Source organism: Panthera tigris, chromosome C1, assembly GCF_018350195.1.
Source record: "Panthera tigris isolate Pti1 chromosome C1, P.tigris_Pti1_mat1.1, whole genome shotgun sequence".
Lineage (NCBI taxonomy): Eukaryota > Metazoa > Chordata > Mammalia > Carnivora > Felidae > Panthera > Panthera tigris.
This window is the reverse complement of record NC_056667.1, coordinates 28,786,033-28,812,453: the sequence shown is the minus strand read 5'-3', so window position 1 is coordinate 28,812,453 and position 26,421 is coordinate 28,786,033. Positions and strand designations below refer to the sequence as shown.

Genomic DNA, 26,421 nt, shown 5'->3' with positions numbered 1-26,421 from the left:
AGCAGCCACTGAAGGGGATGGGGGCAGAGCTACAAAACTCTGGTGCCCCCGTTTCTCCGGCACCTCGAGCCTGCCAGGTTGGTGGTGAGGATAAGGGACCCAGGCCTGGGGCTAGAGAAGGTGGCTTGGGTCCTACCCTAGAGCCCTTCCAGAACTTAAGTAGGAAATTGCGAAACAGAGCTACATTTTGAAAGAGAAAGTATGTGAAATATGGTTCCTCCCTCGCCTGTTCGCTCTCCCGGAGCTTGGTGCAGGGAGGTGGGTGAAATGGATTCCTGGCTAGACGCAGCCGGCTGCGGGAAAGAGGGCACAGCCAAGCCCCCAAGGGCCCCTCGGGCCAGGCCACCCCAGCTGCCAGCCTTTGATTATTGATTATTGTGATTGGGATGTACTTTTGCCATCTGTTGAGCATCAGCCTGGCCCGTGGAGAAGGCCAGCTCCTTGCTCTGGCCCAAAAGGCTGGCTTCTGAGGGCTCCCTCTGCAACCCAATACGTACCATGGGCTGCTGATTAAATACTTGGAATGTCTTCAGGTTGAGCGAGGCCTATCCATAAAATGGGAGGCATTTTGGCAGTTCCAAGGCCCCTGGCACCCAGTCTTGGCACTAGCCCGGCTGTCTTCTTCAAGGAGCTGGGGTGGGCTTCCCGCCAGCATGCTTCCCTGGGAAACATCGAAGTGAGTTAAAGTCAACAATGAGTTCATCTCCAAAAGGAATAAGCCGGCAGCCTTCAGGGCAGGGGAGCAGGAGGGGGGTGGGGACAGGGATTTGGGGGCAGCGGAGGGGGTTCCGTGATGCTGGAACAGCCAGACCAGATCCAAGCCTGTCAAACAAGCCGGCAGCTCAAGGAACAAAGAAAAGTGCTTTCCCAGGCCAGCCCTGGAAAGCTCACTTGGCAAAAAGGTGGTCACAATAAGGGTGTCACGATCCCGGGGGCCAGGGGAAGCGTCCTCTCAAGGATTGGGAGCTGGAGCAAGACACTGGCGTGGAAAGAGGCTGGTGGCGGTGGGGTGAGCGGATCCGTGAGCTCTGGCTCTGCTGGCCCCGGGCCTGCCCTGTGGCCACATGAGGATGGACGCTTGAGCAGTTGAACTCCACTGTCTCGCCTTGCAGGATCCAAGCAGGAAGATGTAGGTGTCAAGGCCAAGCAAAGAGCAGGCTCAGATTGCAGAAGCCGGCCACTTCATCTGGGCATCTCAATCACTACATTGATCTCTGAGGGCTTTGCATCCGGCCGGTGGTGCCTGATTTGAGCCAGTGTCTCCCTTCTTACCTCCTTACCGCCGGGGGGCATGCTGAAACCGCACCCTCAATCCGGCTGCCCTGGATTCACTTGATCCAACGCGCTGTGGGACTGGGGAGCCAGCGGCAGAGTAAAGCCCGAAGTGAGCCGCACTCTGGGACTGGGCTGAGGCCGGAGCCACCTCCCTTTGGGCACTGAGTGGAGTTGCGGCCTCCCTGGCCACCTCAAGGGCTGGGCTCCCAAAAGCCTGATGACGGCCCAGCAGCTGCTTGCTGAGATACATAGAACCCATCTGGTTCAGACTCCAAATCCGCCCTGGGGGCTGGGAGACCAGCAACACCTGCCTCGAATATAATACTTGGTCTTTCTCCCGGGGGCAGGACCATCGCCAGCGATAGACTGTGTTCGACATCTGCCCTCACATTTGTTCTACAAGGTACTTTATTGTACGAGGTATTTGCCTATCACGCATATTTATAATTCTTTTCCTGCCACCAAACCAACAGAATGTCCACAGACACTGCATCTCGATTTCTCACAAACACATTCTCATCAACATTCCCGTGGCTTGCCCTTCTCCTATTTCCTTCTTAAAAAACCCCAAAACCAAAAACCAACCTGCTTCATCCTTCTGGTCCTACTGATTCCTTTCCACGATGGCCGATTTGGATATTTTGACTCTCCCAAGAGCTTTTTGGGCCCTTCCTACCCTTTCTTTCTTTCTTTCTTTTTTTCTTTTTTTCTTTTTTTCTTTTTTTCTTTTTTTTGATATGCAGCCACAGTTTCTTCCCAGCCGTGGCTCGCCCGGTCTATATTTCCCCTGTATATTTGACCACTTGCATTTGTGTTTTGTTATGACAGCCTAGACGTTTGTTGAACGAATGCAAAAAAAGTGAATGAATGCGAAGGTCCCGCTTGAATGGGTTTGTTCTCACATTATTCCTGGAGATCATAATTATTGATAGTGACTACGCTCTTTTTTCCATCTGGGATGAAAAATGAGACCAGCGTCAAAGTTCGTCAGGACACTGAACCAAAAGCAACCTGACCTTGATCTTTTTGTCATGTGGCCACGACTGGTTGGGACAACCCAGCTTTCCAGTCATCTCTGGCCACTCCCATGCCCCCCTCCTGTCTACTCATCTACTCAGTGATGCCTGATAGAAACTATCTTTCCAGTTGGGGTGCCTTTGTGTGCCCGTTCTTTCCCCCTGAAATGCACTTCCCCCATGCTCTCATCTGTGGATCTTCTACTTACATTTCATGGTGAGACCAGATTATTGTGTGAAGAAGCTCCCCTTACTGCGAGTTATTCCCCTCTCCGTATGTCTACGCCTGTGCGCCTTTACCACACTGGTGTCTATGCCCCCAGCCATACACCAGCCCCTGAGAGCAGGGGGCTGCGGGATTCATTGTTGCAATTCCCTGTCCCCACCCACCTCCCACTAAGGTGTGGATGCTGCAGGAAGCATACTCATAATCACCGTGGCAAACATTTATGGAGTCCTGACACTACTCTCAGGCCTTTACTTGCATTGCCTCCCTTAATCCTCAACGCAGTCCTGGGAGGTGGACACTGTTATAATGCCCATCCTGCAGATGACGACACCGAGACAGGAATTGGGGAAGGTGTGTGACCCAAGGCACGCAGTTAATAAATGGTGGAGCCAGGATTGGAACTCAGGAAGTTTGGCTGCACTGCGGCCCCGCTGTGTGAAAACTCACATTTTTGCACGTGCTCTTCCTCACCTGTGGGCCAGGACTCCCAGCCTGTCCAGGTCTCATCTGTTTAGTAGGAAGAGGGATGGGATCCAGGGGCTAGATCACATGAGCTCCCACATAATGCCGGAGGGTCCTCACGGGCTCTCCACTCCAGCCCCTCACTGGTGTCTGTTGCTCATGAAGCTGCTCACAACTGCCTTATGACCGCATGGCTGCCACCAAGCGTGCCAGCGTCGGGTGCGGGGACTGCCTTGGGATGCTCTGCTCCTACAGCTGTACACCCCGAGATCAGCTGAAGATTCCAATGCACCAGGACCACTTTGGGCAAAGCTGAGAGTCACTTCTCTACCTGTGCTGTGCTTTGTCTCAAGGTCATCGAAGGTAGTCTCATAAAGACCCTGGGCAGAGGGGCTCTTTGGATTTCTGCCGGAAGCTTCATTCTCCTCAGGGCCCAGAAAAAACAAAAACAAAAACAAAAAATCCCAGGACTCTGCCAGGGGACTGACAGACCGGTGCTGCTCCCCTCAGATCTCCTTTCTCCTATCCAAGGCTCCCTCTGCTCCCTCGCCAGGAAGGTTAAACCTCTATAAAAGCTCCCTCCTAGTCCACTAAAGCATCAGCTATACTCAGGTGTGCATCTGACCCCCTCATTTGAATCCCCCAGGCAGAAAAAAACCAAAGGTACCTCCATATTGGGACAGGCAACGTTCACTCTCAGAGGACAATGGCAACTGACAGCCAGTTGTAGTCAGTTACATGCTTATTCAACGCACAGAACACGCACCAGAACCCTAGGACGGGGTGTGGGCGAGCTCTCTCTATAAACATCCATATAGCTACTCATCTCTGCCATTGCAGTGCAAAAGCAGACGTAGGGGCACCTGGGTGGCTCCGTCGGTGCGTCTGACTTCAGCTCAGGTCACGATCTCGCACCTCGTGAGTTCAAGCTCCGCATCGGGCTCGCTGCCATCAGCCTGTCAGCGCAGAGCCTGCTTCAGATCCTCTGTCCTCCTCTCTCTCTGCTCCTCCCCCACTTACACTCTCAAATAAATAAATAAATAAATAAATAAATGCAGTTGTAGATCATGTGTAAGCCAAGGCCGGAGCTGAAATTTACATTTCATGTATTCCTCAGATGTCACAAAACATTATTCTTACTTTGATTTTTTCCCACCATTTAAAAATGCAAATTCCTAGCTCACGGGCCATAGAAAAACAGGCGGCTGGCAGGATTTGGTGGGCAGGCTATAACAGTTTGCCTACCCCTGCCCTTGGAGATGAGCTGTTTGGGTTTGTTGCTGTTGTTTGTTTTATTTTATTTCATTCAAGAGAGAGAGAGGGCAGGAGCGGGGAGAGGGGCAGAGGGAGAGAGAGAGAGACTCTTAAGCAGGCTCCACGCTCAGCACGGAGCCCCACAGGAGGTTCCATCTCATGACCCGTGGGATCCCTTGACTGGGATCATGACCTGAGCCAAAATCAAGAGGGGGACACTCAACCGGCTGAACCACCCAGGTGTCCAGGGCGACTTGGTTTATGCCCGGTGCGCCAATGAGGTGGGACAGGATAGGGAGGGCACAGCAGAAACCTGAATCCCCAGGTCCTGGGCACAGGGTCCAGGCATCCTGGGGACTTGCCCAGCTCTGGCTGGAAGCCAAACACAACTCTAAAGTCTCTCAATGAGAGGAATTTAGAAGATTCCTCCAACCCGGTCGCACACTGAGTAGTCACAAGGATTGCTTTTCCCCTGAGATGAGGGGGTGGTAGACTTGTCATTTTTTCATCCAGACCCCAAAGTGACCTAAATCAAGATTTTGATCTGTTCTTCCTCTGCTACTTGAAACGGTATTCATCCTAACTTTCTTTTTTTTTTATTTAAAAAAAATTTTTTTTAACGTTTATTTATTTTTGAGACAGAGAGAGACAGAGCATGAGCAGGGGAGGGTCAGAGAGAGAGGGAGACACAGAATCTGAAACAGGCTCCCAGGCTCTGAGCTGTCAGCACAGAGCCCGACGCGGGGCTCAAATTCACGGACCGTGAGATCATGACCTGAGCCGAAGTCGGCCGCTTAACCGACTGAGCCACCCAGGCGCCCCCATCCTAACTTTCTTCTACACCTCAGCCTGAGTCTCCATGTTGGGGGTCAGATTTTGTTTCCAGTCTAGACTAGACCAGACAAGGGGACAAGAGGGATGCAGGAGACCAAGGGAAACCTTAGTGTCTTGCTGGGCAGACGCTTGCCTTTGGGCAAGACTGACCTTCTGACAGAGAGAGGCCCCCCCCCCCACCGGTTTCAGGAGTTGACTTTTCGGATTCTTTAACGTGACATTGTTCTTCTGCAAACAATCCAAGGGACACGGTTAACATTTCTAAAAACTGTTTTCCTAAGGAAAAGGGGGGAGGCCGGCAGGAGGAGAGGAGGTAAAGAATTACACAAAGATTTAGTCTAACGGCTTAAAAATCAAAAGGATCACTGGACAGATAAGACATCAAGTGTAATAGGAAACACACTGATCCTGGGGAGATGACTTAATACGGGCCCTTCAGTCTCTCTGGAGCTTAAACAATTATCTACGATTTGGAATTATGCTTTAAATTCCCACATCGGTGTGTGTTCTGGATGCATTTTTCGGGACGTAGCCAGCAATCTTGAGTTATCTAAACCAGGCTGAAAATTACAAGTCATTAATAGCCTTTCACGAAATTGCGTCTCAGATTTTTCCTAAGTGGGATACGCTGAGGGCCACAAGGATTCTGTGATAGGAAGGAGCAAACTGCTGCTAGTTATTTTTCTGAAGCCTAATCGAGGGATCTTTTTGAAGAGCTCCTTGTCTGGCAATAAGATGAATGCCAAGACCAATATAGACCATGTTTTTCCCACTTAGACGTGGTGATGAGATACATCATTCACGTGGAGAAATTTCTTGAGTTTCTCAGCTACTTTTCATAGCCATTCAGCCCACCGGCTTGCTATACCCTGGTCTCCAAACTTCCCAGGCATCTTCGACTGAAAACCGAGGGCAATTTGGCCCATCAAACTCCCAGTTAATACACCTTAGTTTTCCACTACTCCCTTATAAACGGTTGAGCTTAGGTGACCAAGGACTCTCTCCTGTTGTTTTGTGCAAAAGAAACAATACAACCAAAGTCTGAGCCTCTCTTCCGGGTGCTTCTCTGTTCTTCCAGGGTCCCAGAGCCTCTGCCTGGGGGTTAGTTAACTGTCTCACATCCGGCAGCCACCACCCAGGGGCCCAACCTTTGGCCTCAGCGGGCGGGGGGTCAATTCATCACCGCCTTGCCAGAGGAGAGACACAGGAGACTGAACGGAGAAGCCTCCTCTCTCAGTTCAACTGGGAAGGATAAACCAACAAGCTGGCACTAATTAAGAGCTAATGGCCTTACAGTGGAGCGTTGCCAAAGGATAACGACCCTCAGGCTACAGCATAAATATCAAGGCATTTGGGACAGAGCCAAGACATATATTTTCAGAGTACATTAGACACCGCTGCAGCCTTCCTTGCCCTGGCTCTGCAAGGAAAAAAAAAAAGGGGGGGATTTAAGGTAGGTGGGAAAGGAGTGGGGTTGAACTGGAGCTGCCTTCTGGTCAGCTGGTCAGAAAGCCCGGTGTGGGGGGGGAGCTTTTAGGAAAGAATTTGCTTTTTTGATCTCTAACTTTTGTGTGTACCACAATTACCAGCGGAGCTCGTTAAAATGTATATCCTGGGGGTATCCCCACCCGCAGGGGGTTTGGTTGCCGTAGCTCCCAGGTGAAGCCCGGGAGTCGGCATTTGTAATCAGTTTCCCCCTTGGTGATCCTCCGACCACACTCTGAAAAATGCTACTTTAGAAGCTGCCGCTACTGGCTCATTAGATCCCAGAGAGAAGGTTTTCACAGAATGAAGAAGGACGTGAGGTCGAGCAAGATTCTCGGCCTCCTGTGAAAACACCAAGCCAATCTTTCCTATCAGAACGTGGCACAAGACTGCTTCAGAGAGCTGGCGTGTCTCCAGCAGATTCCTATGTAGGGATCTTCTTATTCAGACCAACCTGTGGTCACTGGGAGCAAGATTCCAGGGAGTGAGGATCTAACCATGGGTCTGGAGGAAGAGAGAAAGCACCCATCTGCATCTTCTGTACGATGTCTGCAATGCTTTCATACACTGTAATTCATATGCTCGTACTGTAACCTTTCAGAGTCGTTAAATAAATACATCTGCTTAAAAGCTGAGGAATGATAGGCCTGGAGGTGCATCTTGCCTCCTTTGGTCACCACGACACGAGGAAGGGGGGGTGAAAAATAGTCACTGTACTACAATTTGCAGTGAGCAGGGCGGGCAAACCAGACCAATAACTTTGGCTTGACCTTCCTAGATCAAACGTCTTATCAGCTGGTCGAACTGAGGTTGGTTGTTGGGACCGGCAAATACTTGTGAAAGGATTGATGGATCAGATTATAAAAATAGATGGAAAGTTCCGACGATAAACGCAGCTGACTATGGGAACAGGAGAGAAACAACCCACCATATCATCTGGGAAAATGAAACTCCTTGGCAAGACTTCACAACAGCCTGATTCAAAATTTCATAATGAAATTATGTCTCTGATCAAAGCCTGAATGAGCTCATGGGCTGATTTTTGCCATTCGTGTTTATTCTGGTTTGAACCAAATTGAGGCATCAGAAACACATTATGCTAGTCTGTACTCCAGGAGTGGGCTATTGCACCGGCGTTTGGGGGAACAAAGGGACAGTGTGAGGAGAAAGGGGACATCTTTGGGTCCTCACTGGGCATGAAGTTGTTTCTGACTGGCTCTCAGAGACTCCTCCGGGACGCCATGTCCGGGTCAGGGTCTTTGTAGCAAAATTGTGTTTAATCTCATGATACATGTCCTTGGGGCAATAAAAGTGAATGTCAAGGAAGAGAAGGTATTTCCCCGCTGTAGTCCAGGACATGCGCTGTTTTTGCTCTAGAACGAATGTTTTTTGTGGCTTGTTTGTTTCAGACTCAGAGAAATAAAGACTCAATCATCCTACCCAAAGACTATTCACTTAGTACCAAGTTGTTTTTACCAAGTAAGCTACACCACAGGTGGGAATCCACCTTCCTCCTGCCTGGCCACCTCTTCTCTGGCTTCTCCTCAAGGCACAGTGAAAGATGGGCACTTCCTGACAACTTGAGGTGCCAAAAACAGAGGGAGGGCTTCTTGATTGAAACAAGGGCATCTACAGACGTTTCCATATTTTGGCGGTAGAAACAGCAACTGCTGGGTTTTCCTTACTCACCCTCAGGGCAAGAGGCATTCCCATCTGCTATTAACTAAATGTTTGTGTCCCCCTAAAATTCATCCATCATAGCTGTAATTTCCAACGTGATGGTGTTTGGAGGTGGGGCCCATGGGAGGTAATTAGCTGTCTGCAGGCTGGGGAGAGAGTTCTAGGAATATGACTCTGCTGACACTCTGACTTTGGACTTCCCAGCCTCCAGAACTGTGAGAAATGTTTGCTGTTTAAGGCACCCGGTCCATGGGTTTTTTGTTTTTGTTTTTGTTTTTGTTTTACAACAGGCTGAGCTAAAATACCATCTATCTATTCCCTCACTCAGTGAATACTTATTGACCCCTTACTGTGTATCAAGTGCTATTCAAAGTCTTGGAATTACAGTAGTGAACAGACCTACAAAGTCCCTGCTCTCAAGAAAATTACATTCTAGTTTTAGGGAAGCTCTGATAAACCTGTAAATATCATAATGTCAGCTAGTGATAAATGTCATGAAACAAGTAACACAGAATAACTGCAGAAGGGCGGGAGGCAGCTGATTTGGAAAGATCAGACAGGAAAGTTTTCTCTTAGTAGAAAGGATTGCCAGATAAAATCCCAGATGCCCAGTTAAATTAGAATTTCAGATAGACAGTGAATTTCTTTTTTTTTTTTAGTAAAAGCATGTACCAAATATTGCATGGCACATACACTAGGAATTATTGTTTATCTGAAATCCTAATTTAACTGGGTATCCTGTATTTTTATGTGCGGAAATCTTTCAAGCTTACCAGTAGGTGACATCTGAGCTAAGAACGGAATGACCTGAAGGAACTAGCTGTTCAAAGTTTCAAGGAAAGAGTGATTCAGGCGGAGGGATCCAGAGTGAATGTCAGAATAACCACTGGGAGGGAGGTACAAGTGAGGCTAGATAAATAGGCGGGGGCCAGATCGTGCAGAATTCTGTAGGGATGGCAAGGAGTCTTGAATTTCTTTCTCTCTTTAAGTGTGATGCGCTATTGGAATTTTAAGAAGGGTGACAAGGTCTGACTGCTATTTGGCTGCTGTTTGGTCAGCCACCTTTGGAAGGGTTAGAGGGCAACCTCAGAAGATAATTGAACTTAAGCTTGTGCCATTGGCCTGGGAAGTGAGGGTACCTAGGAGGCCGCCAGGGAGGAGCAGCTTGGCGGTTGCTAGGGAGCGAGAGGGGCGGGGCTCTACGCACCGCGAAGGCTAAGCGGCCGGGACGGGGGCGGAGCCAGGAGAGCGGCGGCGCGCGCCGTGCGTTCGCAGGAAGTCGTGCCGGGAAAGCGAAGGGCGCGAGCGGAAGTGACGTCGCCCGCGCCCACGTGGTCCAGCGTGGTTCCCGCGGGTCGTTTCGGCCGGACCTGGAAAGTTACGAGCTCGTTTACTCGACAGAGGCCGGACCTAGCGCTCCGGTGCCCGTCCCGTCGGCAAGATGGTGAAGCCCAAGTACAAAGGACGGAGCACCATCAACCCCTCCAAGGCCAGCACAAACCCTGGTACGGGCGGCGAGGCTCGCGGAGGGTGGAGCTTGGAGGAAGCTTGGTAGGGAGGGCTCTGAGGGGATCGAGGGGGAGGAGGGATACCCGGGTGGCAAATAACTTGGAGTGGCCTCGAGCCGAGTGGCTATTGGGGACGAGAAGGCAGAAGGTGGTTTTTTCATTCGCAGGCACTGAGGAGGGCTGACATCTTGCACGCCTCTCAGGGCCAGGTGCCACGCACCAGTTCTAAAGTCGGGGAAAGTGAACCCTTGGGCCTGGCAGCCATGGGGCACCTCCAGTTGTGAAATGCAGAGACCAGGAAGCTCTGAGTTGGAAAGGGCAGTTATCTCGACCTCCTCTTGTGTTCCTAGGTGGATCAGCCTCTCTCCCAATATGTTTCAGACTTGTATGATTAGGAGTTAATTGGATAGTCAGATTAAAAGTGGTGTAGGCCGACCCAGCTGGCATTTTACACTTGACCACACTTGCCTGCCACTCTGGCTTTGACCATTTAAATGAGAAAGGGATTGTACATTTGGCTGTTGGAGTCATCCTAACTGGTAAAGCGCACGGAAACACTGCAGGTGGACGGATAATGATCATTTCAATAAAGATGTTTTTGGAGATGTTTGTGCGCTTTGCTGAGCTTCCACTTGCGGGATGAACAAGATAGTCTTTGGGGGAGTCCCTTCCATTGGAGAGAGACAGAGCATGAGCAGAGGAGAGGTAGAGAGAGAGAGGGAGACACAGAATCCAAGGCAGGCTCCAGGCTCCAGGCTCCAGGCTCCGAGCTGTCAACATAGAGCCGAACACGGGGCTCGAACTCACCAGCTGTGAGATCATGACCTGAGCCGAAGTCGGACACCCAACCGACTGAGCCACCCAGGTGCCCGTAATAATCCTTTTTTTAAAATGTGGCTTAAAGTTTTTGATGACTTTAGTTGATGTTGAATGCTTTCCCTGGATTGCTGATAAATTATGCAATTTCTGTACCCTGGGATCTCAGAATGTCGGACCCAAAAGGCCCTTAGGGGTTACAATGTTGTAGGTGAGGAGCCAGGGCCAAAATTGGGGAAGTGGCTCATCACAGTTGGCAAAGTTGGTGAGTAGAGCCGTCAGCACTGGGATTTCAGCCTGTTTTCTACTGCCTCGCTTCAGGAGTAGGCAGGTGACTTGAAGACATCCCCAACGGGAAGAGCTAGGCCAGTATTAACATGCTTATTTGTCCTTCTCTCTCTGAGATGTAAGGCAAGATTTGCCACCTATGTTGCTGTTGATGAAACTAAACTCAAACATTAGGAAATTAAGAAACTGGTACATAAGGAATACTTAGGTATCAAAATATGTAGTCTCCGTGGTGCCTTGCATACAGCAGGCACTCCGTATTGGTTCCACAGAGGTAGGTGTCTTAGTAAGAGCACAGACAGTGGTCTAATGCTTTTGTTTAAATTCTGGCTCTGCCGTTTAGTAGCTGTGTGATCTTCGGCAAGGTGTCTGGCCACCTGTGCCTCAGTTTCTCAGCTTGCAGAATGAGGATAACGTGTCTCTCCTGATAGGGTTATTGCATGGATTACATGAGATGATGCCTGTACTGTGGATCATACAGTGCCACGATTAATGCTCACAATTATTAACTCTTATCAAACACAGTCATATTGAGGGTCAGAGGTTAGGTCAGCATTGTCATACCATGTAGCTTCCGGTGATCATAATTTTGTCGGGACGACGTAGGGGAGAGTAGATATTTTGCAGTGAGGCAGGGCAGCAGCTTGCCTACTTTGAGCTAGTTGGTATGTTTGAGGCAATGAGCATATTTAAACTTGGTTATCAAATAGCTTGCGGTCGACTTCTGTCTTCCCTAGATCGAGTACAGGGAGCAGGAGGCCAGAACATGAGGGACCGGGCCACAATCCGGCGCCTGAATATGTACAGGCAGAAGGAACGCAGGTGAGCATTGCACACTGCCATGCCCCCTCTCCCTTCGTGCCCCGGACTTGTAGCTGAGACCTCATAACCTATGACCTTCCCACACCTGCTTTCCCCAAATACCAGTAGTGTATTTTCAGATGTCATCTTATATGGGTGTTGTTATGATAAATTGTAAGGTTCCGGTTAAAGGCGTGGGTAGTGGGTGGTGAAACAGTGATTGTGTCACAAGACTGTAGGACACATCGAGGTTTTATTCCTCACAGCCTCGCCCTCCACGAATGGCACATGAAATCTCAAGTTACATATCCCTCAGCTAGAAATCTGGTTTTCTTTCACAAAGCATATAGGACTGTAGTTATGAAAGCAGCCAGAAAACTTGTTTTTTAATGCGAAACTTTAGATCACAACATTGTGGCACTTGGAAACTCATCACAACTGGGAGTTCTGCTGAGGCAGCCTCTACCACAGGGACTTGCTGACCATGGCATTTTGCTAGCTGGTCTTAATTTGTTTGGTAATTAGATTCTTCATCCATTCTGAAAGATGTGTTTAAAGCACAAATGTCAATGAACTTAATCTTCCTTAGTCACCTACTCTGCTGTTTGTTTTAAAATTTTGAGTTCCAGCATAAATCACCCTCCACTTAAAACTCGTTTAAACCGGCCTTCAAATAATTACCGCAGAAACTCAAGTATGTGGCGTTTTTTTTTTCCTTTTTAAAAAAAGCAAACAAACAGTAAACAGATTTTCAGACATCAGCGTTATTTGTTATTCATCCAGCAGAAATCATTACGTGCTCTGTTGCAAGAGGTTTAAATGGCTTTTGGACAATCTGTTTCAAATGTAGAAGTACTTTTTGTTTACTGAAATCTGTATTTCATGATCATTTAAAACCAGAAAAAGAAAAAAAGGTCCTTTTGATGGAAAGGGTATTCTGTAAACCAAGCTTTTCTGTTGCCTTTCTTCTGTCATCGACCAAAATCTGTTATTTCCTCAATTTAGGAACAGTCGTGGTAAAGTGATTAAGCCTCTGCAATATCAGTCAACCGTGGCTTCTGGCACGGTGGCAAGAGTGGAGCCAAATATTAAATGGTTTGGTGAGTACTGTCACTGTTCCCTGTCACTTTGTTCTACCGAATGTGCACTGTATGGAAAAAGGTAGGCCTAAAAGGGGTCTAAAAGGCAGAAGCTTTTGGGCGAGTAGTACTGTCAGGGGTTATAGGAGAAAGGGATGAGAAGTACCCGTAGTGGCAAAAGTGCTAAGAAAAGTAGTGGTGGCAGATTCCAGAAACAAGTTCTTCTTCTTTTTTTTTCCTCTTTTTTTTTTTTTTTTTTTTTTTTTTTTTTTTTGAGAGAGAGAAAGCGCCAGTGGGGGAGGGCCAGAGAGGGAGAGAGAATCCCAAGCAGGCTCTGCCCTGCTAGCACAGAGCCCACTGTGGGGCTTGAACCCACCAACCACGAGATCATGACCTGAGCTGAAGTCAGACGCTTCACCGGCCTAGCCACCCAGGCGGCCCCTCAACAAGTTCTTTGTGTAAAGAGCTCATTGTTCATTGTAAGTGAACCCTCTTAAACAGATAAGTCCGTCCTTGGTGACCTGCTTTCACAGAACCTGAGAGCTGTCATCTCGTCCTTTCCGGTGGCCCGGAGGGTGCCTTGCAGGTAATGCCTGTGCCTTTAACTCGAAGCACAAGTGCATTGGCTGGAAGCTCCTTTGAAACAGTTCTTCAGGGGCACCTACACTGGCCGTGAAAGGGTCTCTTGTTGGCCTTTCCCGGGAGCGAAGAGAGCGGAGTCAGGGCTTCTTGCTTTGGAAAGTCGGCCTCCAGTTGAGGCCGGGCTTTCTCTCAGTCCCTGCTAGGTGCGTGGGCACGTCAGGTCACACCCCATGGTTTGCTTGGTGTTTGACCTCTGCGCGTGGAGGCAGAGGACCACTACCTTTGAGTGTCTCTCACATCTTTTGAGGGGATACCCTCTAGGAAGCGGCAACACGGGAAGGTGTGCGAGAAAACGTTTTAGAGAGGTGTTTTAGCCTCTCTGGAGACTGTGACTCTAGGTCCAGACCATCTGGGTGTGAATCCTAATTCTGCCATTTTTGTGACCGTGGGCAAGTTATTAGGCTTCTCTGTTGGTTGACTTCCTTGTCTCTAAAATGGGGATAAAAATAGTCCCTATTTTCCTAGGGCTGCGGTGGGGATTAGGTGGGGGAAGACGTGGGCAGTGTAGCAGCCAGCGGCCCCTTAGCCCTCACCATCTTGAGTTCTGTATTTGTGCTGCCCATGCTGTTTCGTTGAATATGTGTTTCAGACTCCCTCACTTACAAGGAGTTCCCCAGCTAGTGTTATGTAGCTTTATTTTGTTCCCTTGCATGGATTTATTGGTGAACTCAATAGTCCCTTCAAACCCTCATAACCCTAAAGGCAGTAATTGTGACTCAGGTTCTGTGCTTCAAGATTCCCTTTGTATATGAGTACATCAGCTGTGATTGGCTCCAGATTGCTTTGCCAGATCTTGCAGGAAGTATAGGATAGTTGTCAAATCTCAGTTCCATTCAGTGATGTTGATTTTTCAGTTTCATCCAGTCAGGAAACTGGGCTTGGAAAACTCTTGAAACCCTTTGTGTGTGTGGTTGGTGGATTAGTTCATAGTGTATGAGTGCAGGAGAGGCAGTTTTTTTGTTTTATTCCCCCCTCCCCCCTTTTAAATTTGAAAATGGCTACATGGGACAGATGTATCGGATGTTTGGGCAAGCCAGGGTAACAGAGTCTTGCCTTTCCCTGTGTCTTTGGGAAGAAGGATGCAGAATCAAAAAGGAGTTGTTTATAAATGACAACATTCTTCCATAAAACAGGAAACACACGTGTGATTAAACAGTCGTCTTTACAAAAATTTCAAGAGGAAATGGGCACAGTTATGAAGGATCCGTACAAAGTTGTCATGAAGCAAAGCAAGCTACCCATGTCTCTTCTCCACGATCGGATCCAGCCTCACGTAAGTTGGAGGATGTCCCTGGCAATGGGATTTCATGGGCACACTCCACACCGATCCAGCTCTAACATGTTTGTCTTTTGTGTTTTTCCATAGGGAAGAGTGGCTTTAATGCAGTACTGATGAACTTTCTGAGACTTCTTTCATCTGTGTTAGGGCCTTACCTAGTATGAATGGCGTTGTGTCAGGAGGGCGCATTACCTGGTGGATCAGAGCGCAGGCTTGGGAGTCAGGTCCCACTTAGCCTTTGCTCTCCCCCTTCCTAGAGCCTTAGGTATCTCCATGGGCTTTCACTTCCCGGCTGTAAAGTCAAGAAAACCGACCTCCTTGGGTGACCAGATGAAGCATTTGGCATACAGTGAGGTCATAGCCCACTGCCGTTAATTAGAGCTGACTAGATCATGGCTATTACTAATACTAGTTGTATTTTGGGTTTTTTTGGGTAGGCAAACTGGTTTGAGTGGTAACTGCTTCACACTTTGGGGAAATGTAGAGTTAGGACTGGGTTGGTAGGAGGGAGGCCTTTGGTGCTATGTACTTTGGGCTTCTGTGAGACCCTTGGAATTCTTTCTAGTGAAGGAAAGGGTGCTGGGCAGATTGGTTCTTAACCACTGTGGTTGAAGGACAGTGAGGACTGAATCCTGCTTGAGTGGAATGAGTTTCACACAGAACCAAAGAAATGGCCTCATGTTTGCACGCTTTTACTTGCATCGAATATTAATTCTCAGAAATGTAGCCAGTACGTAAGCCTCAGTTCAAATGTACGGAGGGGAAGGAAACATTGACATGCATGCATGGATTAAACAGTTCAAAGCAAATTGTTTACTCGCAGAACAAAATAAAAACCAAGGCCTGGTTATTGCCTCAGGTTTTGTCAATTATGCTTTGTTTTATGACGGACTAGAAGAATGGCACCTATTAGTGGAATGACTGTTTTCTTTCAGGGAAACACATGAGTGTAATTCATGAACCACAGACAAGTTGCTCATTTCCCTTGTTCTCTTGGTCTGTTCTCCCTAAAGCCATCTTTTAACAAACTATTGAATCTTGTTTACGAGGAGAACAGAGAGGGCTTATTATGGATTTATTGCTTTGTTGCTCATTCCGGTTGTTCAGTGCTTCTAAAACTCGGTGCCAAGTATCTGATCTATAGAGTGAAGGATGGACAGCTGCACCAGTCAGCTGGTATTTTGATGCAGATAATACTCAAGAGTACGGGATGCCTTTACTGCTTTGGCCTTGAAAAACCTTCCCTGTTTTATTTTAGTGTGGTATCTACCGCTCCTTATAAAGTTTAATCCTAGGTCCCTGCACAGGGGAGTCCAATCAGATATGCTTTAACTTTTACACTGTCAGCTACATGTGCGTTATAATTACTATAATTCTGTAGCAGTCCAGCAAAAATACTGTCACTTATTTGTGTGCTTTGTTAAATACTGCTATAGCTGCATGATGCTCGTTAATATACGGGCACACACACACACACACACACACACACACATCTGTGTGTGTACTGTACTTGATAGGTTATTTATGAGCTTTCCAAGAATAACTTTGGTCACGGTTTTCCCGCTGACATCAGTACCTGGTTCCCCTGTAAAACTGAACTAAGAGAGGGGTTAGAGAATCTAAAAAAAATGACAACAGCTTAAGGATCTTTAGGAATTGGAGGGGGCGATCAAGGTCAGAAGCCATAGGGGCCGGTCCATCATCTGTGTTTAGTGGCTGGTGCTCACAGAGGAGCTTTGTACTGAGTGGCAGAGGGTGATTTTTTTTTTTTTTTGAGGCTATACTCTGCCGTCTGTTAACGTTCTGTTACGTGTTAGATCCTAACTCAAACTTCGACTTTTATCCTACTTCAAAAATTCCTATGCCCGTAACTCCTTTACAGGCACATCAAGTTCTAGTTAGTATCAGGTTCCTTTTATCACATCTAAACTATTACTTTGGACTTCTGCTAGATGTTTTTCATCTGAAGGCTTTCCATGTGCATTTAATAAAAACGTTACCTAAATTAGGAAAAATGTTATCTGAAACTAAAATGCATCTTACAAAACAAGCAATTCCTTTTGGCCACGAAAGAAGTGAACTTCCAAGAAAAAGTTGGCATTTACAGTTGGTTTAAAAAAGAACACAAATTTGAGTATAATTGTCCTTGACAAAATCTGTGAATTTGGCGAATTTTATGCACTTGTTTGAAAACTCAAAAAAGCAAAGAAAAGATAAGTTAATTTTTATCATTGTGGCCGTAATTACATATGACTCAAGTTTATGATAAATGAAATAAAGCAGAGTTTTTGGCAAGTCTTACACAACTATTCATATTTGCTTTGACTCTTTGTATTACTTTTGTATTTCTCTAAGGAGGCTTATAGAACTTTAGGATTGGGGAACAAGTGCTTTTGCTATTTAAGCATTTCAAATTTGAAACCAGGCTGCATCCCTGTTGTAGTTTTCGGTATGGGTTGAGCTTTGAAAAAACAAAAGCGGAAAGCCTTTCCTGGGTAGGTTTTAAACTTTCTGTTTTTGCTCAGTGCTTTCCTTAGCTTTACGCGAAACTCTGTTTTCTCTTTAGAACTCCAAGGTGCACATTCTTGACACCGAAAGCTTTGAAACTACATTCGGCCCTAAGTCACAGAGGAAGCGACCAAACTTATTTGCGAGTGATATGCAGTCTCTTCTAGAAAATGCAGAAATGTCCAGCGAGAGCTACGACCAGGGCAAGGATCGTGACCTGGTCACTGAAGACCCTGGGGTGAGGTACGGTTTGGGTGTCATCTGCTCTCATCATTTGCTCTTCTGCAGCAAAACTTTTTTTTTTAGTTTATTTGGAGACAGAAGATGCGCCAGGGGAGGGGCAGAGAGAGAGAGGGAGGGAGAGAATCCCTAGCAGGCTCTGCATTGTCAGCGCAGAGGCGGACTGGGGTTCCAACTCACAAACTGAGATCTGGCCTGAGCCAAAATCAAGAGTTGGACACTCAACAGACCACTCAGGTGCCCTGCAACAAAATATTTTTGTACCTTTATTTTACCTATATGAAGCTTGGTGCTTACCTCCTAGATAGTGATCTTCTTCCCTTACACTAGAAAAATTTGTGACGTTGGGGCCAGATGGAAAATAATTTCTGAGGTGGCTTGTTTTCTCTGGGTCTCTTTTTTTCATGATTGTTTTTTTCTTCATAATAATAGCAGTAGATTCTGTCGTAGACAATTTAGAATATACAGTTAAATTAGAAATGCAACAAAAACTAAGAACTCCTAGTCCCACTGACCATGTTATTAAATTGTTAAAATCATCAATGTCAGGGCTTCCTTAATCAGAGACTCTGGACCACTGGGGGTTCATGGATGGCCTTTGAATTTCCTGTGACCTTCTGAAGATAATGTGGAAAATGTATGTACATGCATAGAGGTGGCAGTGTTTTGTCATTTTTATGTTTGCGGAGGGGGAGGAGGATTGATACCTTTTGTCATATCATATTCTCATAGAGTTCATACCCAAAAAGTACCAAGAATTAGTCACTGTTAGATGTATCATTCTGGATCTTTTTTACACTCAGTTTTCATTTATAATACCTTAAGAGTGTTATTGGTTTTTTTTAATTTTTAATGTTTATTTTTGGGGGGAGACAGAGTGTGAGTGGGGGAGGGGCAGAGAGAGAGAGGAAGACACAGATCTGAAGCGGGCTCCAGGCTCAGAGCTGTCAACACAGAGCCCAACTTGGGGCTCGAACGCATGGACCGTGAGATCATGACCTGAGCTGACGTTGAACACTTAACCGACTGAGCCACCCAGGCACCCCCTTAAGAGTGTATTTTAACTTGCCCCCCCCCCTTTTTTTCCTTAATGTTTAAATGTTTTTTTACTTCTGAGAGAGAGACAGAGTGCAAGCAGGAAGGGGCAGAGAGAGAGGGAGACACAGAATCTGAAGCAGGCTCCAGGCTCTGAGCTGTCAGCACAGAGCCCGACACGAGGCTTGAACTCACAAACGGTGGGATCATGATCCAAGCCAAAGTCAGACACTCAACTGACTGAGCCACCCAGGTGCCCTGAACTTGCTTTTTATTTTAATATATTTTTATAAATTATTAAGAATAAATTTCCATTAAAAAAATAGATTTCCATGGTAGTACTCATCGACAGTTCCGCTGTGGAACATTTATGCTGTTTGTAGTTTTGCCCTGTGGTAAATAAGGCTAGGGTAAAGCATCCGTGTGACTAAATCTTTCTCCTTAATTATTCCTCTAAGATACATTCTTATGGGGGAAATGGCTGTGTCAGAGAGCATGGGTGTTTTTGACAGGCAGCTGCCCGGTGCCCTCCAGAAAGCGTTGCCGTGTCCCCTCTTCACTGCGCGTGAGTGTCCCAGATGCCTCAGCAAAGAGGTGCTGTTGCTCACCTGCACCAGGGCTGCCCCAGTGCGGTCGGCGGCCTGTTTTCTAACTGTGCATCTCCTGGAGAGCAAGTCAGGCCATCTGAGGCCAAGCAAAAGAGGTAGCGAGTTCATTTCTTCTTAGACGTATTTGGAGGGCGCCTAGGTGGCTCCTTAGGTTAAGCATCCAACTTCGGCTCAGGTCGTGATCTCACGGTTCGTGAGTTCGAGCCCCGCGTCGGGCTCTGTGCTGACAGCTCAGAGCCTGGAGCCTGCTTCAGATTCTTTGTCTCCCTCCTCTCCCTGCCCTCCCCCACTGGTGCTGTCTCTCTCTCAAAAATAAACAAACATTAAAATAAAAATAAGTATTTGGACTTTGTGTGCCTCTGCTGATGTGAATTTTTCCCCCTCCCAAAGGTGCAGTATATAATGGGGGGGGGAGAAAACTGGTTTTGTTTCCAAGACACTGGGTAAATATCTGTGAGGCTAGTGGATAAACAGATTCTCAGCCTTATCAGAAAAATTTCACTTCATATGGGAGTGTAGATTATGGTTCAGGTCTTGCCAAATCCTTTTCATAATCTTCTATGACATGTTGCCTAATTACAGTTGCTTTTTAAAATATTTGTTTTAATTTTTCCATATTTTTTATGTGTGATGTATGGTTTAAAATTTTTTAATTTTGTTTTTAATTGATATACCATTCTCTTTAAAAAATTTTTTTTAATGTTTATTTTTGAGAGAGCATGAGAGGGAGAGGGGCAGAGAGACAGGGAGACACAAAATCTGAAGCAGGCTCCAGGCTCGGAGCTGTCAGCACAGAGCGCCTGACGCGGGGCTCGAACTCATGAGTGGTGAGATCATGACCTGAGCTGAAATCAGATGCTCAACTGACTGAGCCCCATAAATTTTTAAATGTTTTAAATTTATTTATCATGGTAAGTGTACTCTTTAATCCCCTTCACCTATTTTTCCCATCCCCTGCCCCCCACCTCCCCTTTGGGTAACCATTGGTTCTCTTTAGTTAAAAGTCTGTTTCTTGGTTTGTTTCTCTCTTTTTTTTTTCTTTGTTAGTTTGTTTTGTTTCTTAAATTCCACATATGAGTGAGATCACATGGTATTTGTCTTTCTCTGACCGACTTATTTCACTTAGCGTTACACTCTCTAGCTCCATTTTTAATTTTTTGAAGAAACTCCATACTGTTTTTTTGGTTTTAGGTTTGAGAGCAAAGAGAGCGCAGTTATGGAAGGGCAGAGAGAGAGGGAAAGCGAGAGAATCCCAAGCAGACTCTGCACTGTTGGTACGGAGACCGACCAGGGCTCAGACTCACGAACCATGAGAACGTGACCTGGGCTGAAATCAGGAGTCAGATGCTTAACCGACTGAGCCACCCGGGCGCCCCCTCCATAGTGTTTTCCAAAGTGGCTGCACCAGTTTGCATTCCCTCCAGCAGTACGTGAAGGTTCCTTTTTATCCGCATCCCTGCCAACACCTGTTATTTCTTGAGTCACTTTATTTTAAATTTTACATTTTTTACTGTGGTAAACTGGACATACAATTTTATCTTTTCAGGCATTTTTAAGCCTGCAAGTCAGTGGCATTAAGTACGTTCACGTGGTTATGCAGCCGTCCCTGCTCCGGGTCTACTGCCAGAATCCTTTACATCATCCCAAACTGAAAGCCTTTACCCATTAAACAGTAACGTCCCCTCCCCTGCTCTCCCCGGTGCTTGGTGGCCACCATTCTACCTCTGTCTCTTAGGAGTCTGACTACCCTTGTGAGAGGTACTTGATAGTAAGTGCAGTCCTGCAGTGTGTGCCCTTTCGTGTCTGGCTTGTTTCATTACCAGAATGTCTCCAGGGTCATTCATGTTGTAGCCTGTGTTAGTACTTTATTCTTTTTCGTTCCTGAATAATACTCCATTATGTTTGCAACACATTTTTAAGTGCATTCATCCATCGATGGACATTTGGATTGGATATAATCACTTTTTAAATTAAATTTACTCTTGGTCCGTCTCCAAGTAGTTTTAGTGCCCTTTTCCCGTGGCACATGGCCGGCTCTTCCCTAAACATCCTCTTACTCTTTGTAGGGCTTCACTTGCTCACTTTGAGTGTTTTCTCATTTAGAAACGAAGCCCAAGAAGAGATATATAAAAAGGGACAGTCCAAGAGAATATGGGGTGAGCTCTATAAGGTAAGACTTGCAGTTCTTTCTCGTTGAGCGTTCCCCCTTGGCTTTCGTGATTTTCTATGAGAGAACTAATCTTGATGTATCGAAGATCTGTCAAATAAAGCACAAACTCCGCTGCCCGTTCTGTCCTCATTCCCTCACAAAAACGGGATAGGTGTGCCCACGTATGTACTGCCATTGTTCTCGATAACTGCATTCGATTTCTTTTTATTACTCACGTAATAGTAACAGCTGCCATACACAGACCTTACATTTATCGTATGTGGTGGAGCCGTGTGGGGATTTTTAAGTTTCGTAGTCCAGCCGGTCTCGTTTACAGGCAAGAACACAGGTCTAGAAAGATTGAATTCCTCACCCGGCTCACTCAGCTGGTTAGTGGGAGATTCTGTGTCCTGAGTCCTGGTCCAGCACTCTTCAGCTGGCTGAGTTTTATGTCCACATGCTAGAGATCAACCTTGGTGACAGAGGCTTTCAAGCACACTCCCATAATCCAACAGTAACATAACCGGAAAGCAGCACCCTAAAGGCAAACTAAATTTTTTAGGTTTTTGTACAATACACAAAAGCTGTGGCAGCGGAAACTTTTAGAAATCTGAGAAGTGAATGGTTCCATTCAATAATCGATAGTAATCACGAAGTAAGGTGGGTTTCACCTAAGTCAGTTTTCCTGTTTGAAATTCAACAAGTTTCTTACACTCACAGGATGGAGAAAGTTTTGAATTCTGATCACTGGGCATCAGGTTTGGCTACTCCTGTTTTGAAGTCCTCACTATTGCTTTCTTTTCCCTGGGTTCCCTTAGATGTCATCCCTCTCCCATTTCTCATTTCACTAAAGCAAATCACTTTTGCGTCTTTGAATTGCAGGTGATAGATTCCTCAGATGTTGTAGTTCAAGTTCTTGATGCTAGAGATCCGATGGGTACCCGTTCCCCTCACATTGAGACTTACTTGAAGAAGGAAAAACCCTGGAAGCACCTTATTTTTGTTCTTAACAAATGTGACCTTGTTCCAACCTGGGCAACAGTAAGTACGGCTGCTTATCCACTGCCAGACTGCCAGGCCGCTCAGCTCCTCGTAGGCTGAGTTCTCTGTAAATGAGTCAGTTTCACGGTTTTTAGGATTTGAGACAGTAAAGTATCACACTTCTCGCATAGTAGCCACGGAAGTGTTTTCACTGAAAACAGAAGCAAAATGTGCTTCACTGACAGGGGGCAGAGTTATCTCTTATCCCCTGATGGTTGGTGAAGGCACAGTTGCCAGTATCCCCTGGACGGATGATGAGGCCCCTTTGCATGGAGACAGCTGCCACAGCTGCTGGCCTGTCCCATATTATGTCACATCAATTGCATTTAGTCGCAACGAAGGCATTTTTGTAATTGTTCTGTCCGTGTTCGTAGACAAAAGACAAAGTGTTAACTTTCATTTAAAAAAAAACCCAAAAAACATTTGAGGCACCTGGGTGGCTCTGTCGGTTAAGCCTTCGATTTCGGCTCAGGTCATGATCTGGTGGTTCGTGAGTTCCAGCCCCGCATCGGGCTCTGTGCTGACAGCTCAGAGCCTGGAACCTGCTTCTGATTCCGTGTCTCCCTCTCTCGCTCAGCCCCTCCTCTGCTCACACTCTGTCTGTCTCTAATATAAACATTAAAAAAAACACACACACACACATTTTAAAGAATTACAGCTACCATTTCCTAGGACAGCTGTGTATTTGAAATGCAGTCTGTTACTCAAGCTCCGACTCTTCCTGTATTGTGAATAAACAGGTTACAACTCACCAGCATCTTCTCTCCCCACTTTAGAAACGTTGGGTTGCTGTCCTCTCCCAGGATTATCCGACACTTGCCTTCCATGCAAGTCTTACCAACCCCTTCGGCAAAGGAGCATTCATTCAGCTTCTCCGGCAGTTTGGAAAGGTACTGGGACCTGACCCATCTCCAGGAACATGTAGCTGCGGGGCTGTTAAAGCATTTGTCTTGCCAGCATGTGGCAGAGGGGTACCCACCTCACCTCCCCCATCATGCCCATGAGAAGTGTGTGTTCCTAGACGTATGTGTTCCTAACGTGTGTGTTCCAACGTAAAAATTCCTAGAGCCTCGGGGTTATAAGGGATTTTGGAAAATGTTTTCTGGCTCAACCATCGCCCCTATCTTTGACCGGCATTGCCTCCCTTTCTGCCGTGTCCCTGGCACCTGACGGTCCGTCTTCTGCTTGAGAACAGACCCCCTCCCCATGCTGTGTTCCCCATCCTGGGTTTGTGAGCCTACCATGCCACTTCTGCCCTCAGGCCTGTGCAGTTTCTGTCCCCTCTGCCTGCGGGGCATCCTGCCCGTCCCTGCTCCCGTGTCGTTCTCTGGGAAGCCCCGCAGCCAGGTCGCCCTTGTAGGTATTCTCAAAGCTTCACGTTCTGTACCTTCAATTTGGTGTTCGTGTGTTTAGTTCATTCTACCTTGGGTTCTGACAAAGTACATGTGTCCTTTGTCCCACCCTTCCCCGCTTCCCAGGAATGAACATGTCCGACCCGTGGCTGTTAGTTACCTTTAGTATTTTCTTCCGTATTTTTTATACATGCTTATTGTGATTCTATTTCTCGTCTCCTCCTGCCCTTCCACCTGCCGTTTTAGATATTTATATGTTAAGTCTCTGCTGTGGAAAATGAGGACTAAGTTTCTTATGGCTGTTCTGTCCCCACACGTACTCCCCTCTCTCCATTCTCCCTGCATCGCTCTACATCATCTGGCCAGATTGTTCTTTCCTTCAGCGTTTACGTGGTCATGACTGTACGATATCAGTCGCCACTGATCCACACAGCACTCTGAATGTAATTCCTCTCTGATGGAACCTTCTGTTTTCTCTGGCGTTAATTAGTTCTGTGTCATTTGTCACTAATGTGTCACCAGATCCTCTGCTAGAGTGGGAACTTGGAGAGTGTTCGGCCCCTCCCTTCCCATCGGGACCGGCTACAGAGCCTTCTTCCTGGGGTTCCCTTTCACTGCCACCCTGAGCATTTCATTGGGATCAAGGGATCCCACACAGGATCTTCTTTCTTGGTTTTTCGTCTTTCCTGGTTTACTCTTTCCTTTAAATAGAACATATTTTCCAAAAGCTTCTGGAGAAGGAGTGCTTAGAAGGAACATTTTTTGAGACCTTGCATTTCAGAAATACCTTTATTCTGTCCTCACACTGTTTCTCCTCAGAATGCCGAGGGCACCAGCGCATCGTCTTCTGGTGGCTTCTGTTGTGCTGTTGAGTAATGGGACCATTCCAACTCTTGGTCCTTTGTGGCTGGGAGCTCTTAAAAAAGAAACTCCTGTTTTAAAATTGCACATTGATGTGTTTTAAGGTGGGTCTTTTACTGTTCAGTGAGTTAGGTGTTGGATGGGACTTTGCCTGATGTTGTCCGGTATTATTTCTTGGAAATTCTCCCGCCCTCTACCCCATCAGCTCTTCTCTGGTTCAGGAATTGGGTGTGCTCTCTTGGTTTAATTCTTGAATCTTCTTTTCTTTATTTCAGTGCCTTTGTGATGTTTTGCTCTATTTTATGGGAAGTTTCTTTGACTTGATGATCTAGCTGTTCTGTCGCAAAATTTATTTTGCCTCTCACTTTTAAGAATTGCCCTGCCCCATTTTTGTTTCACAGATGAACTATTTTCTGTTTCTGAGAATGGTAACGATGGTGGTATTTTGAAATTTTCCTCTCTCTCTATATTAACTCTGTTTCCTGCCAGTTTGTGTTTTTCTGTCTGTAGTACTAGAGTCACACTTCACATGTCTGGTTATTTTTGCCTGTCTTCATATCTAAGGGTGAACCACTGAAGAAAAGTCTCGTAGGGGTTCCTGGATGGTTCAGTTAGTTAGTATCTGACTCTTGATCTCGGCTCAAAGTCATGATCTCACGGTTCGTGCAGTCTAGCCCTGTGTCGGACTCTGTGCTGACAGCGCAGAGCCTGCTTGGGATTCTCTTCCTTTGCCTCTGCCCCTCCCCTGCTTGCTCGCCTGCTCTCTCTCTCAAAAAAAAAAAAAAAGCCAAAAAAAACCCAACCAACCAATAGAAGTTTTATTCGGGGGGTAGACTATTGAATACTGGACTTCCCTGTCAGGTGACTAGGTAAAAAGCCAATATTTTGTCGGAGGGCACTCTAGATGTCAGTGTAAGTTTCCCCGTAAAGGAATCTTCGAGTCTCCAGCTCGGGGATGTATATAATCCCTTGGCTGCAGGGTTCGGGAGCTCAGTGGGAGTAGGGACCTGGGGGTCTCGTCAATATTTAGACTTTCATGGGGTGCCTTGGTGACTCAGTCAGTTGAGTGTTGACTTCAGCTCAATTTGTGATCTCTCAGTTTGTGGGTTTGAGCCCCAAGTTTGTGCTGTCAGCACAGAGCCCGCTTCAGAGCCTCTGTTCCCCACTCTCTCTGTGCCCCTCCCTCGCTCGTGTTGTCTCTCCCAAAAATAAACATTAAAAACATATATTTATTTATTTAGACTTTCATTTAATCACATTGGGAACACTTGCTTTCAGCTACTGTTATCCACAAGTCCAGGTTCCCTTTTAGGTCTAAGAATGCAACATTTTCAGAGATGTAGGGTTTCCAAAAAATCAGTATCTGGTAAGGTTCTGGGGCAGAGAACCTAGGTGCCCCTGGGGGGGAAGGCCGGGGTGGGGTGGTGTCACTGCTCTGCAGACTTCTCGCTAGTCTTGATTTCAGACCCCCTCAGTGGTAGCTGTCCTGCCCATACCCCATTTTGTGATTCTTTGGCAATATTTTTTCTGGGTTGTAAATTTTCCTAACTTTGTCACTTAGCTTTCATCTTTGTAGTGAGCCAGGTTGGGTACTACTTAGCTGGTAGTGATTTATTAACATTGTAGGTTTTTATTTATTTACTTATTTTTTTTTATTTTTTTAACGTTTATTCATTTTTGAGAGATAGAGACAGAACATGAGTGGGGAAGGGGCAGAGAGAGGGAGACAGAATCTGAAGCAGGCCCAGGCTTGGAGCTGTCAGCACAGAGCCTGATGCGGGGCTTGAACTCCCGAACTGCGAGATCACGACCTGAGCCGAAGTCGGACGCTCAACTGACTGAGCCACCCGGGTGCCCCTGTAGGTTTGTTTTTATTGTCTCATTTCCAGCTCATTCTTTTGTTTTATATGCCTGGTTCTGTACGTTCGTATATGTGCTCATTCCCACTGCTGTCATCCTAGTGGAGGTTGTGGCAGGAG

At 46.7% G+C, this 26,421-nt stretch overlaps 1 protein-coding gene across 1 annotated transcript in view; it reads left to right on the top strand.

The window, feature by feature from the left end:
* Positions 1–9,546: 9,546 nt before the first annotated feature.
* Positions 9,547–26,421, top strand: part of GNL2 (G protein nucleolar 2) — a 25,556-nt gene continuing 8,681 nt past the window's right edge. Inside the window, exons 1-8 of the mRNA XM_007092481.3 lie at positions 9,547–9,740; positions 11,585–11,669; positions 12,654–12,748; positions 14,503–14,642; positions 17,215–17,399; positions 21,143–21,209; positions 22,071–22,229; positions 23,006–23,119. Coding sequence (XP_007092543.2) covers positions 9,677–9,740; positions 11,585–11,669; positions 12,654–12,748; positions 14,503–14,642; positions 17,215–17,399; positions 21,143–21,209; positions 22,071–22,229; positions 23,006–23,119 — 909 coding nt within the window. The 5' untranslated portion in view covers positions 9,547–9,676. The remainder of the gene's footprint in view (positions 9,741–11,584; positions 11,670–12,653; positions 12,749–14,502; positions 14,643–17,214; positions 17,400–21,142; positions 21,210–22,070; positions 22,230–23,005; positions 23,120–26,421) is intronic.